This window comes from Hylobates moloch, unplaced genomic scaffold, assembly GCF_009828535.3.
Source record: "Hylobates moloch isolate HMO894 unplaced genomic scaffold, HMol_V3 SCAFFOLD_10, whole genome shotgun sequence".
Taxonomy (NCBI): Eukaryota; Metazoa; Chordata; class Mammalia; order Primates; family Hylobatidae; genus Hylobates; species Hylobates moloch.
In genome coordinates this window covers 97,273,072-97,287,779 of record NW_026652285.1, presented here as the reverse complement: position 1 = coordinate 97,287,779, position 14,708 = coordinate 97,273,072, and the positions used below count along the sequence as shown (strand labels likewise).

General features: G+C 42.0%; 2 protein-coding genes across 7 annotated transcripts in view; both read left to right on the top strand.

The window, feature by feature from the left end:
- PPP6C (protein phosphatase 6 catalytic subunit) overlaps window positions 1-1,034 on the top strand; it is a 45,463-nt gene extending 44,429 nt beyond the window's left edge. For all 4 annotated transcript variants that reach the window (XM_032165118.2, XM_032165117.2, XM_058445228.1 and 1 more), the window contains one exon: window positions 695-1,034. In XM_032165118.2, the coding sequence (XP_032021009.1) occupies window positions 695-943 (249 nt within the window). In that variant the 3' untranslated portion in view covers window positions 944-1,034. The remainder of the gene's footprint in view (window positions 1-694) is intronic.
- A 6,047-nt stretch (window positions 1,035-7,081) lies between these two features.
- Window positions 7,082-14,708, top strand: part of SCAI (suppressor of cancer cell invasion) — a 186,685-nt gene continuing 179,058 nt past the window's right edge. For all 3 annotated transcript variants that reach the window (XM_032165116.2, XM_032165115.2, XM_032165114.2), the window contains exons 1-2: window positions 7,082-7,227; window positions 7,936-7,980. In XM_032165116.2, the coding sequence (XP_032021007.1) occupies window positions 7,175-7,227; window positions 7,936-7,980 (98 nt within the window). In that variant the 5' untranslated portion in view covers window positions 7,082-7,174. The remainder of the gene's footprint in view (window positions 7,228-7,935; window positions 7,981-14,708) is intronic.

The following is a 14,708-nucleotide window of genomic DNA, read 5'->3' as shown; positions in this document are numbered from 1 at the left end:
TGTTAACCAGGATGGTCTCGATCTCCTGACCTCGTGATCCGCCTGCCTCGGCCTCCCAAAGTGCTGGGATTACAGGCGTGAGCCACCGCGCCTGGCTATACTTTGAACTTTCAACTGTTTTCAATTAAACACACACACACACACACACAGACACACACACACACACACACACACACACACACCCCTTATATTGGGAAGCGCTCCACCATCATAATGAAGTCAAAAAACTAGATTCTGATCCTGCATCAGTGTATCTTAATTTAGATAAGTTATTTATCTAGTCTGAGCTTTTGTTTCCTTAAGTTGCAAAAGAATAATCTCTTTCAGAATTATTGCAACATCTTCATATACTAAACCTTCAGTAAATGGTAGGTACTGATAGCAATATCTTTATTATTAAATCAGAAAACACAAAATTTTGTTTCATAGTACCTATTGAATGCTTTTTCTTCCAGAAATTTCTACCTATTTATGTAGCTATACAGTTTCCATAGTTGTGCAGTTGGCTCAGGCCAAAATTGCTGTTTGCCTAAACTTATTAAATTATTGGAGATAATTATAGAGTGGGTTCTGCAATCATGATGCCTTTAGTAGTAATAGGATTTGATATTTTATTTAAATGATTATTTTCTTACATATGTAGGCCGATTGTTTTTTAAGTGCTAAATACTTACAGTGCCTTTCTAAATTGCAGTTTGTTCATATCAACAACTTAAAACTCATCTGCAGAGCGCATCAACTAGTGCACGAAGGCTATAAATTTATGTTTGATGAGAAGCTGGTGACAGTATGGTCTGCTCCTAATTACTGCTATCGTTGTGGAAATATTGCTTCAATCATGGTCTTCAAAGATGTAAATACAAGAGAACCAAAGTTATTCCGGGCAGTTCCAGATTCAGAACGTGTTATTCCTCCCAGAACGACAACGCCGTATTTCCTTTGAGGCCTTTGCCCATCCTGCTGACCCATTTTTCTGCCCTCTTCTTACCCCAATTTTCTTGTATTACCCTTTACAATATACTTTTTATTGAGCACTTTGCTGCTGAAATGCTGCCTCTTGCCTTTTTTTTTTTAATTTTAAATTATCTAAATTTATTGTATGTTGTGGTGTCTATAGCAAAGTTTTTCTATCAGTTTTCCCCCATCCCATCCCCACCCTGGACTCATTTGAGAAGACTTGAGAAATGTCTTAATACTCACACTGCTGCATGTAGCTCTTGCTTATTTACTGGTCTGGGAAACAGGATGTGTTTCCTTTTTTAAAAGCCAATGGACAGATTACACCTAAATACTCCTCCTTTTGTATCATTCAGCCTTTTGTTTTAGTTTGGTAAGTTTTAAGAAATTTCAGCAGCAAAGTTGTTATTCAGTGGGCACGATGGACTCCAAATGCCTCAAGTTATGTATACCTGTCCCAGATGTAAACTTCATTGTCCTTTGTTGGATGATATTTTAAGTGGATATAAAATAAATTGGTCTAAAGGGCTGCCCTCCTTGTTGTGTTTTTAAATTTTAGTTAAAAACTGCTACAGCTTATGACTTTGTACATTAAGATAATTGTATTGATCTTTTTTCAGAGTCCTTGTATTTTTTAATAAAGTAATCTTAAATAAAACTCAGATAGGTTAAGTATTAGAAATTTTAAACAGCTTACATTGTTAGTGTAAAGTTGTCTTTTCTTTTTTCCTAATCAGAGTTCTTGACCCTTTGGTTATTGAGTTTAAAACTTCAATTGAAATTCAATAGTATTTATTTTTTAAAAAAATCACTAAACTGTGCCTAAAGAACATAACTGCCATATTAATGTTTTGGTTTATATCCTCTATAGTAATAGAAAAACATTTAATACTTGTAATACTGATGTGTTAATTTGATACCAGTTGAGTAGAATGTGATCAATCCAGTTTACAATCTATCATGAGTATTATTAACTAAAATCTATGTACTTTTCAATAGGAATCATTCTTCTCTTGCTGTAACACTTGACCTTAACTTTTAGAAAGTGTTCATTTTTAAACTGCAACTGGAAAGGTTGAAAAGTTAGGACTCTTGTATTTGTGAACTGTAATCTGAAGCAGATTATTTAAAGTGTAGAAAAAGAAACAAGTTGTTCTTTTTTGCAAAGGTCTGTGATACCATATTTCAGCTTTGTGTAAGTAATTTGAATATCCAAAGGGTTGTGATGATCAGTTCTTAATATGCAACTGTCCACTTAATAAGGACACGTATTCCAGTATCTCTTATGACTGTAGTCATAAATGATGTTGGAATGTACATTTTGTGAAATAGTTGGTATCCCTTTACTATAATTAATTTTTGTTATTCCAGGAAATACTTGTGAAGCCAGCCAATTAATAAAGCACTTTAGCATCTGTTCAGGTAGTTTTGAAAACCAACTTTTCCCCTTCAGGATAAGAACTTCCAGGTTACCTAAAAATGCAATAAAAATCTTTATAGTCTAAGCTTCTTGGCATATAATTTTTCATCAGGGTTTTCTTTTATTAAATGAGCACAATACTGTTTTGATTTAATTTTTTTCCCTCAAACCACCCAGCTCCTTACATAGTTTTTAATTATATAGCTATATGAAAGAGGTGGCTAAGATATTTGCTGCACACACTTGAACTAATGTTGGGTCAGTAGCTTCGTGTTACTGCCCTGACCCCAGTGTAATTCAGGTGGAAAGGTATTTTTATCTTACAGGGATATGTAGCTATGTATTTTACTAATTGTGAAACACTGGAAATTAACGATGCAGACAACTTGGTGTGGTCTTTGAACAGCTCTCTGCAGTATTTTTTTTTTTCCTGTTAACATAAATTGTATTTAAGTGCTTGCTTTCCACTTAAGTTGTACCAATAGAACCGGTAACTCCCAGCCCTCCCTGTTTGACACTCCTTAGCTTAGATTGATGTAGTTGTTTTTGTTATCCCTATAATGTGACTTTTATTTTTAAGTCATCATGTACTGCATTTGTTTGTCACTAGTTGGGCACGTGCCAATAATACTCTCTCCATTCCTTAACTGCCATCTCTGTTTTGCCTGATTTCTCTTCAACTGAATAATGGCTTTTTGCATGGAAAAAATAGCTTTTACTATTAGACGTGTAAAGGGAAGAGAGAGCTAATGTATTGGACTTTGTGAGCCTACAAGGAATATTTTGGATCCCTCCAATAAATAAGGGCTATGTACTATATAGAGTAATCATGTGGTGGAAGATACTTGCAAGTCATAGATTTATGGGCAGGAGGATTTGTTACTCCCTGTATCTAGGCTGAATGTAAAATCCCTTTTGTTGTATCAATAGGGGTAAAAACTATTTTTATTTGCCTATGATATACTTGGTTTCTAATAAAGTGCCCTAGGCTCTAGTGAGAACTGTCTACTTTGAATTGCCATTTACTCCCTTTCCTCATTTGGCCGATATGCTCTTGGCTAGCTTTTTATAAGTTAATGTGTTTCCCCAAAAAGTTTCACTACTTTATGTTCATTTGAGTGTGATCCTAAAACACCTGGATCAACAGTACATCTCATATGCAACCTGCATCAGCTCCTATTCTGTCTGGATGTCTAGAACTGTTGGAAGATTTTGACCTCTTAAGCCCTAGGTTTTGCTTTGGGAAATAAGGTTTGAAATATTGTTCATTGCATTAAGATTTGTGTGTGTTTGCTTTGTAAGCCCAGCACCAGGTTTTGGAAAATGCCTGTACTGTGAAAGCAAATCAGGACTCTTTCTGAGCCTCTTTCATTGTCAGAAATAGAATCACTTTCCATCAGCTTCCAGGAAATTGTGTATCTGGAGTTGAAGAGATTTAACAGCAAGAATCCAGATTTCTAAATGTAATTGTTTTTTAAATGCTAATGTTTGTAAAGCACCTTCAGTTCTTCGGATGAAAGGTGCTATATTCCCTCTGTAAATTAATAAAAAGATTATAGGAAGTTTGTCAAAAAATTTAATGCATAGTCTGTAGTATGTCCTGACAAGAAGTTAGCATTTTATATAAGAAATTAAAAAATGCTGATTCCTCCACTTGATTGCTTGACTGGTGAACAAAAGTGAAACCTTTTTTTGTTTTGTTTTGCATTTGACCCTGTTAAGTGTTCCAACTCTTTAAAGGCAATGTTTATTGTTACAACCTCGATCCAGTGCCCAGAACTATGCTTCATGAGATCATCACAACTCTTTAAATTGTGTATTTACAGTGTGCAGTGATGCTGACGAAATACACAGTAGTAAACCAAAAAGAAACATTTGGAAAGTCCCCTAGCATGATGCCAGACACACTAGATGCTTGGGGAAGGTTGGTTCTGCATTTGCCTCCTGTTTCCTATTTCCCTATCAATTTATTGGTGAATTTGTGACTTTACCATCATGAGAGTAGGCTTATGTTGGCTTAGATCATTCAAATGTTTTCTTAATTCAAAAATGCATGACATTTATAGATTTGTATTGTCAACAAAAATACTACATAAGTATATTCCACTCAATCCCTAGGCACCCACTATGCTCAGCAGCACTCTGCTTTTGTATATAAATGGTGGGTTATAAAAGACTGCATGGAGGCATTATGGAATAGCACAGGCTTTGGGATCAGATCTAGGTGAAAACCCTAGCTCTGCCATGCAGTAATAGCAACTAACGTGTATACAGCATATATAGCTAAATTGTTACATTCTCTATTTTGTGATGTCCTTGCTATATGGGTCTATGACTATATTACCTTTAATTTTTTTTTTCTTGGTAGAGATGGGGGTCTCCCTATGTTGCCCAGGCTAGTCTTGAACTCCCAGCTGAAGAGATCCTCCTATCTTGGCCTTCCAGAGCACTGGGATTACAAGCATAAGCTACTGTGCCCAGCCCAAACTTTAAAAAAATTAATTTTGTTCATCCTTCTCTAGAACTTTTTTTCCCCTAGATGAGGAAATAGGCTTAGAGAGGATAGGTGAATTGTCTAACGTTGCACAGGAGAGCTGGAACTTGAATCCCTAGAGGGCACACCAGAGTACATCTTTAGCCCTCTATTTCAAGCAGTATTGGTTATTGTAGCTGTGTGACCCTGAACAAATTGGATTTTCTGAATCTTAAGTTTCTGTGTCTAAAATAAGAGAATATCAGACAGGGTTAATCTCAGTATTAAAAATAGCACACACAAAGCACCCAGTATCTGGTCCAAAGCTGCCTTTTATTAAGGGCTCATACTCATAGGCCATTTGTTCAAATTCATAGTAGTTGGGGAGAATAATCCAAGGCAATGTATAATTGCTAACATAGTGTAGATTTTGTGAGTACAACACATCTGGAGAAGGAAATGTTTGATGTAGGATGGAGTAATTGGGGAAGATAAAGAGGAAGTGTGAATTAAATGTGGACTGGAATGATGGGATTTGTATGTCTTACGAAGTAAAAATAAGCAGAGATCACTTGGACACAATGTGAAGACTCGAGGATCCTTTTTGGGAAGGCGTAAGAAATGAATAGCTCCTGTTCTGTTGACAATATCTGCCATATATCAGTGAGGATTGGTCAATTATGGAAGATGCTAAAAAGCAGGCGATGGATTTTTAATAAGGAATATAATAAATGTATTTCAAGATTACTTCCCTAGTGAGTTGATGATACCCCTTCGTCTGACACAAATTATTCTGGAGTTCTTTCCTCTCTCTGGCTTTATAATATGGGTGGAAACTGTTGGTTGAGATTGAGGTGATTTGTGGTTCTGTGACTTTAGGATTACATGAAATACTAATTTGGGGGACCAACAGAGATTTGACATTTTTTCTTTTTCAAAGCAATTTTTCAAATCCCACTACAATTTACCATCAGTATTACTTCATAAATGGAAAGTAATTTTACCATTAAAGATGTAGGTAGGACCATCTCAGAAGAAAAGACAGCTCTTTACACCAAATACATTTGGTTTTGTGAAAAACTGGTATCCTAATTTTTGCCATTTATGGAGATCAATGAGAGATTTTCCCCACCCCAGTGTTGACATGTACTACTCGAGGCTGTCATATTATTGAGGCATAAAAGATGTTCTAATAAAATGGAGGTGACAAGAGAAAGTTTTATGCCTCCTCCCAACTCTGAACAGATGCTGAGAATTTACCAAACAAGGGCACACAGGAGTAGAGATTTAGACAGCCCTTCCCACCTTCAAGAATTTTATAATACGTTAATGAGCTGAGTCTTATTTTCAAGGATGGCTTTGTTAAAGCAGAAGAAGGGTAACTAATTATGCTTATGAAAGGCAGTTTTGCATGCTTGTTTGTCAAAAAATACAGTACGATTTATTTTAAGATTGATTAATTGGTGTAGAACTTGCAGTGCTCACAGAATCAGGATGGTCAGCTTACGTTCAGGGATCAAATTTGTCCAGGCCTTTCAAAATGGAACACGTTGCTTTTAGTATGGCATTGGTTCTGTTTGTAGTGCTGATTTTTCTTTCACGGTAATTAAAAAAAAATCTTGCTTTCTCAAAAGCCTGCACCGAAGCTAGTGAGCTTTTCTGCAGAGGATTGAGCATCCAAACCATGCTTTATTTTGGTGGATTCTTACAGTTTTCTGGCTGGGTCCTTTTTGAGGGGTAGCTGTGAGCTGTGAGACAATTTCAGCAAGATGTAGGGACAAGGATCTCATTCGAGGTGGCTTAAAAGGAAACACGTTTGTGAGAGTTGCCTCACTGTCTCACCTGCTAGAGGAAATTGGGAGATTTCAGGGCTTGTTTTCGGTCCTGGCGTGGTGCAGAGGTGGAGAGGCGCCAGCAGGTGTGTGGTATGCAGGACGCAGAGCCAGGAGAACCTGGGGCAGGTGTCTGGAGCCGGGGGTGCAGTTCCTACTTTTCGGCGCATGGTGGCGCTCGGGTCTCCTCCGGCCCTGCTAGCAATCTCTAAGGCACCTCCGCCGCCACCTGCAGTCTCAACCAAACCTCTGGGTGGGCAGCGCGGGATGTGACGGGCCGAGCGTCCAATCGACTGACAGGTTTCCGTCCACACTACTGCTCTAGCCAATGGGAGCCGAGGAGAGGCGCGGAGAAGGCGGGCCCCGCGGCAAGCCTGGCAGAGGCGCGAGGCCCTCCTCCCGCCTCTCCGCCTACTCCAGCCTCCGCCGCCTCAGCTTCCCGAGCGAGCCCTGCGGCCGCCGGAGCAGCTCCCGCGGCGGAGCAGGAGCCGGATGGTCAGAGGAGCCCGGCAGCCCCAGCAGCCGCGGAGTCGCCTGGCCCCCAGGTGCGGGGGCTGGGTGGAGGCCGGGGTTGGGGATGGGGTGGGGGCCAGGGAGCGGGCCCAGGGGGCAGCGGCTCGGGGCCGTGGAGCATTCGGGGCGCAGAGACCGGAGGGGCAGGGGGTGCAGGCTGGGGGGACCTGGGGGGCGCCTGCAGGCGGCGGCGCGGGCTGGGAGCGATCGCATCCTCGAGGCCAGATGAGAGGGGCGTGTGAGGGAAGGGGCGCCGAGGGGTGAGGCTGGCGGCGCGGGGCCGGGAGGGGCAAGGCGCGCGCGCCCCCGGAGGGGCCGTGGAATGCGGGGGTCGCCGGGCCCGGAGAGGCGGGGCGTGGAGGGGGCAGTGCACGGTCGGGAGCGGGTGGGCACAGGAAAGGGGAGGCTAGGGGGGCTTGCGGGGGTGACGAGGCAGACAATGAGTAGGTGGAGGTGGGTGATTTTGGGGAGCTGGGCTGTGACGAACAGGGGTTGAGGATGGGGTGAGGGACCAGGAAGGTTTGAGCTCAGGGGGAATTGGGGGAACGGTGAGTCCCAGGAGTGCTTGGTCTTGGTAAATAGGGGAAGCAGGGCATGAGGCGTTTGTAAGGTCAGATCTGGGCTTGGCGAGCCTGTGGTCCCAGAGGGTGGTCTATTTAGTTCTTGACTGGCACGGTAGCGCCGGGAGATGTTTTCTTGTGTGTTACTTTTAGTTACCGTCTTATTTGTTTGGTCTGTAGACTGACTGGCACAGTGGAGAAACCGCCTCGAAAACGGAGAAGCAGGTAAGGCAGTGCCTTCCTATTTTGCTTCATGTTTTTCTTGTTGCTTGGCTGCACCTGTGCCGTACTGCATAATTGTACACTGTCAGTAGATGAAGTTTCTTATTTATCCCCCTTTTAAAAGAATATAACCACATGCATGATTTTTCTTTTGAGGACTTCAAACTACTACCTCTACAGTCGATTTTTTTTTTTTTTTTTGGTATCTAAGATAATGTGGGAAATCTTGAGAAATCCTACTTTTTTACTCTTTGATGTTGTGTAAGGATCTCAGCTAGGTTTTTTTTTTTTTTTTTTACCTTAGCCATAATTTCATTTTCTCCAGCATCTCTGTTTAAAAAGCTCATCTTGGCTGGGGTGGTCTCTGTTTAAAAAGCTCATCTTGGCTGAGGTGGCTCATGCCTTCAATCCCAGCACTTTGGGAGGCTGAGGCAGGAGGATCATTTGAGCCTGGGAGTTCAAGACCAGTCTGGGCAACAGAGCAAGACTCCGTCTCTACAAAAAATTGAAAAACTAGCCGGTCCCATAAATATATACACCTACTATGTACCCACAAAAACAAAAACTTAAAAAAACAAAAACCAACTAGCTGAGCGGGTGTTGTGGACCTGTAGTCCCAGCTTCTCAAGAGGCTGAGGTGGGAGGATTGCTTGAGCCCAGGAAGTCAAGGCTGCAGTGATGCAGTGAGCTGTGATCATGCCACTGCACTCCAGTGTGGGGAACACAGCAAGACCCTGCCTCAAAAAATAAAATAATTTTATTGAGCATCTACTATGTGCCAAGTACTGTGTGCGAATGCTCTAGATGTATCTTCTCCTGTAATCCTCAAAGCACCCTAAGAGAATATGTAGTGTTGTCACTATTGTACAGAAGAGGGAACTGCGACACAGAGAGGCCAAATATTTACCCAAAATCATGCATCTAGTAAAAGATAAAACCAGGATTTGAATCCAGACAGTCTGACTCCAGAGCTTAAGCTCTTAACTGTTATACCATAATGCTGCTAATAAATATACAATTGAAAGTAGGTTTTCTTATTGCTTTATCTTTTGTCGTTGGACACTGTGTAGTTAACTCGAATGGTTGAACCTTAGGAAAATAGAAACAAAGAGTTTAAGTAGTCCACAAACAAAGTGAATTAGTCCTTGAGTAATGAAGATGAAGATATATTTATCACATAAACATTTTTGACTGCATTCCATGTGAGAGGTACTACATAGCAATTCTGTGTAGTCATTAGATGATTCCTTTTTCACAGATGTTGGCATTGACCTAGAGAAAGTAAGCTACTGTAGTTATGTGACCAGTAGGACTACTTTCGTAGTTAATATCTGGCAAGTTATTGATGTTAATACACAGAAAACCTCAATAGTAAATAGACATGAAATGCTGATGGTGGAAGTGCCAACAGTTTCTTTGTCACACTTTAGGCCTGTACTGTCCAATCCAGTAACCATATGCAGGGTGAGCACTCAAAATGCATCTAGCATGACTGAGGAACTAAATTTTTAATTTTATTTAATTGTAATTAAATTAACTTGACAAAGTGCTACTTGATCACCTATTGGAAAACGTTCAAGTATGTTTTTAACAACTTGGGTATGTGAGTCTGTATTTTTCATCTGTCTTTTTATGAAATCTAAATATATATCAGATATTTCAAATGAGAATTTAGGGTCTGAAATAAGTATAAAATACACGCTAGATTTCAAGTTAGTACAAAAATTGAATAAATACAATTTCTCAGTAACTTTTTATATGGATGACATAGTGAAATAATATTTTAGGTATATTGGATTAAATACTTTTTTTTTTTTTTTTGGAGAGACGAGGTTTGGCCATGTTGCCCAGGCTGATCTCAAACTCCTGGGCTCAAATGATCCAACCACCTTGGCCTACTAAAGTGCTGTGATTACAAATGTGAGCTGCCATGCCTGGCTGTAAATAAAATTGTTACTAAAATTATTTTCACTTACTTTTTCCTGAGACAAAGTCTTACTTTGTTGCCCATACTGGAGTGCAGTGATGTGATCTTGACTCACTGCAATCTCTGCCTCCTGGGTTCAAGCAATTCTCTTTCCTCAGCCTCCTGATTAGCTGGGATTACGGGCACCCACCACTATGCCTGGCTAATTTTTGTATTTTTAATAGAGACGGGGTTTCAACATGTTGGCCAGGCTAGTCTCGAACTCCTGGCCTCAAGTGCTCTGCCTGACTAGGCCTCCCAAAGTGCTGGGATTACAGGTGTGAGCCACTGGGCCTGGCCTTCACTTACTTCTTTTTCCTTTTTATTTTTCTTCTGAGACAGGGCTTGTCTCTGTTGTCAAGGCTGAAGTGAAGTGGCACAATCACAGCTCACTGCAGCCTCGACCTGGTAATCCTTCCACCTCAGCCTCCCAAGTACCTGGGACTACAGATGTGCACCACCATGCCAGGCTAATTTTTTATTTTTTGTGAGAGACAGAGTCTCACTGTGTTGCTCAGGCTGGTCTCCTGTGCTCAAGTGATGCTCCAGCCTTGGCCTCCCAAACTGCTAGGATTACAGGCGTGAGCCACCAAAGCCAGCCTTTCTTTTTATTTTTTCTAATATGGCTACTAGAAAATTAAAAGCTACATACATTTAACTGCATTGTACTTCTTTGCATTGTATTTCTTTTGGATAGCTCTCGTTTAACTCTCATTACCCCACTGCCAGACTCTTCAGTAGCCTTCTGACTGGTTTCCCTACCTTGAATCTGTAATTCCCTCCCTGTACTGTGCAAATCGATCTTGTAATTCTCATGCTTAGGATCCCTCTGTGCTTCCTCATTGCTTATTGAACATCATTCATACTTTTAGCCTAATCATATAAAAAGATTGCCTTTATTTTACTTCTTCATACATTCTCAGCCACAGTTAATACTTTGGCCATATTGATTTTCAATGATGGAACTATTAAATGCCTACTTTTAAATGATTTAACTTTCTGGTGAATCTTCAAGATGAATTAATTGCTGAATGTAACTCCGTGCTCCATTTGCCATTCCCAGAACTTATGTTCCCTCTTTGCTTGTTTTTTTTTTTTTTTTATTTTAAAGACAGAGTCTCAACGCCAGTCCAGGCTGGAGTGCAGTGGTGTGACTTCTCGGGCCCAGGTGATTTTCCCATCTCAGCCTCCCAAGTAGCTGGGACTACAGATGTGCACCACTATGCCCAGCTAATTTTTGCATTTTTTGTAGAGGTGGGGTTTTACCATGTTGCTCAGGCTGGTCGTGAACTCCTGGGCTTAAGCGATCCGCCTTCCTGAGACTCTCAAAGTGTTGGAATTATAGGCGTCAGCCATGGTACCTGGTCTGCTTTGGGTTTTTGTATGTGATTTCTTTTTGTTTCTGGAGTACTTTCTCCTTGCTCCTTGACAAGCCCCCTTCTTTAAGACTTTGCTCAGTGAAGGTTTCCCCCCACCCTCCCTCTACTCCACCTTGTTGGATCCCATCATGGCCTGTACATACATTTACATGAAATGGTCTGGGCTGAATTTGAATTCAGCTCTGTCAAATGTAGTTTGCGAGATCATGTGCAAGTTAATAAGCCTGTCTCTCCCTCAGTTTCCTCATCTATATAGTAGAAATGATAGTTCTGCCGGGCGTGGTGGCTCACGCCTGTAAACCCAGCACTTTGGGAGGATGAGGTGGGAAGATCACCTGAGGTTGGGAGTTTGAGACCAGCCTGACCAACATGGAGAAACCCCATTTCTATTAAAAATACAAAATTGGGCCGGGCACGGTGGCTCACTCTTGTAATCCCAGCACTTTGGGAGGCCGAGGAGGGTGGATCACAGGGTCAGGAGATTGAGACCATCCTGGCTAACACAGTGAAACCACGTCTCTACTAAAAACAAAAAAAGTTAGCTGGGCGTGGTGGCAGGTGCCTGTAGTCCCAGCTACTCAGGAGGCTGAGGCAGGAGAATGGCATGAACCCGGGAGGCGAAGCTTGCAGTGAGCTGAGATCATGCCACTGCACTCCAGCCTGGGTGACAGCGAGACTCCGCCTCAAAAAAAAAAAAAAAATTGGCTGGGCATGGTAGCGCATGTCTGTAATCCCAGCAACTCGGGAGGCTGAGGCAGGAGAATCACTTGAACCCAGGAGGTGGAGGTTGCGGTGAGCCGAGATTGCACCATTGCACTCCAGCCTAGACAACAAGAGCGAAACTCTTGTCTCAAAACAACAAAAAAAGAAATAACAATTCGGCTTCCCTAAGGGTTGTAAGGTGCCTAAGATGGTGCGTGGCACATAGAAGGTACACAATAAATTTTAGGTTAAAAAACACCCATCAAATATCTTTTATTTCCCACTTCTTTTCAAAATGAGAAGATTAAAAATAAAGGCCAAGAAGAAATGAAAGAAGCAGATAAAGCCAGTGGGCAGAATTAGTGCATAGACTGGAAAGTCCTGCATCGTTGCTAATGGTTGCTTTGGTGTTTGGCTCTGAGTTTTCTGGGTACAATGAAGAAGAAAATAAAGTTCAATTTTCAGATTCATGGTATCTCTAAAATCAAACATGTGTTGTGAGTTTTTAAAGATTGCTTCTTGGCCAGGTGTGGTGGCTCACGCCTGTAATCCCAGCACTTTGGGAGGCTGAGGTGGGTGGATCACCTGAGGTCAGGAGTTTGAGACCAGCCTGGCCAACATGACGAAACCCCGTCTCTACTAAAAATACAAAAAATTAGCCAGGAATGGTGGCGCATGCCTGTAATCCCAGCTACTCAGGAGGCTGAGGCCAGAGAATCTCTTGGACATGGGAGGTGGAGGTTGCATTGAGCTGAGATTGCACCATTGCACTCCAGCCTGGGCAACAGAGTGAGACTCCGTCTTAAATAAATAAATAAATAAATAAAGATTGCTTCTTATACTTCTCAATCCAAGTGAGTTATTGCCAGTGAACAGCCTCCACAGGGCCAAAGCAATGTGGTTTTGGTATATGGCTGTCTGATGGTTTGGCTTGATTCAGAGGTAAAGAGGGATGCGTACACTGTGGGGACTATACGTGTTTTGTTCACTGTTTATCCCCAGCAGCTAGAATAGCATCTGGCACGTAGAGAACAGTTTATTGAATTTTTGAGTGAACAAATCCTTAAGTAATTCTCCAGGAATTTAAGGAAGCATCAGGTTGCAATGAGTTTAAGTTTATTTTCTCAGTACAGAATCATGAGGCTACATATTCTGCATGCCTGATTTAGGTCAGATCCTGATCATGTCAGGATTTTGACCTGCATGGACAACCAGCACACATATTTAAAGTTCCTATGGGCAGGACCAAGATTTTCCTCAGAAAACAGTGCAGGAGTTGCTCTAAAACTAGAAAACAAAATGTACAGTTAAGACCCCAAAGATGAATTACAGAATAAGGATGTAATGGTTGTAGCCAGATATTTTTAAAAAATAGGTGTTAGGCCGGGCGTGGTGGCTCACACCTGTCATCCCATCACTTTGGGAGGCCAAGGCGGGTGGATCACGAGGTCAGGAGTTCAAGACCAGCCTGACCAAGATGGTGAAACCCCATCCTAAAAAATACAAAAATTAGCTGGGCGCGGTGGCGCATGCCTGTAATCCCAGTTACTCGTGAGGCTGAGGCAGGAGAATCACTTGAACCTGGGAGGCAGAGGTTGCAGTGAGCCGAGATCGCTGCACTCTCGCCTGGGTGACAGAGCAAGACTTTGTCTCAAAAAAAAAAAAAAAAAAAGGTATTAGTTGCCGGGCATTCTGGCTCACACCTGTAATCCCAGCACTTTGGGAGGCCGAGGCTGGCAGATCACGAGGTCAGCAGTTTGAGACCAGCCTGGCCAACATAGCGAAACCCCGTCTCTACTAGAAGTACAAAAGTTAGCCAGGCATGGTGGCAGGCGCCTGTAATCCTAGCTACTCAGGAGGCTGGGGCAGGAGAATCGCTTCAACCTGGGAGGCAGAGGTTGCAGTGAGCTGAGACCACACCATTGCACTCCAGCCTGGGTGACAGAGCGAGACTCCATCTCAAAAAAAAAAAAAAAAAAAAAAAACACAAAGGTGTTAGTATCAGTTTTATACTGTGGCTATAGAAATTCTGAATATCAAATGATATAAATTCCTGGTAAACACTTCAAGATGAATTAGTTGAGGCAGATGAATGGTGTGAGCCCAGGAGTTCGAGACCAGCCTGGGCAACATGGGGAAACCTCATCTCTACCAAAAATACAAAAATTAGCCAGGTATGGTGGTAAACACCTGTAGTCCCAGCTACTTGGGAGGCTGAGGTGGGAGGATCAGCTGAGACTGGGAGGTGGAGGCTGCAGTGAGCCATGATTGCACCACTGCACTCCAGCCTGGGCAACATTGAAAACCTGTCCCCCATCCCCAAAAAAAGGTAAGTTAATTGTTGAATGTAGCCTTGAGTAACTGATTGAATGGGTCCGCTATGTAGAGCTGTTGACAGTTATATTACATATGTAGTACATTTTAGAAAACAGTTGACAGAATTATGATTTTTTTGTTGTTTGTTTTTTTGTTTGAGACGGAGTTTTGCTTGTTGTCCAGGCTGGAGTGCAGTGGTGTGATCTCGGCTCACCACAGCCTCTGCCTCCTGGGTTCAAGTGATTTCTCCTGCCTCAGCCTCCTGAGTAGCTGGGATTACAGTCATGCACCACCACGCCCAGCTAATTTTGTATTTTTAGTAGAGATGGGGTTTCTCCATGTTGGTCAGGCTGGTCTTGAACTCCTGA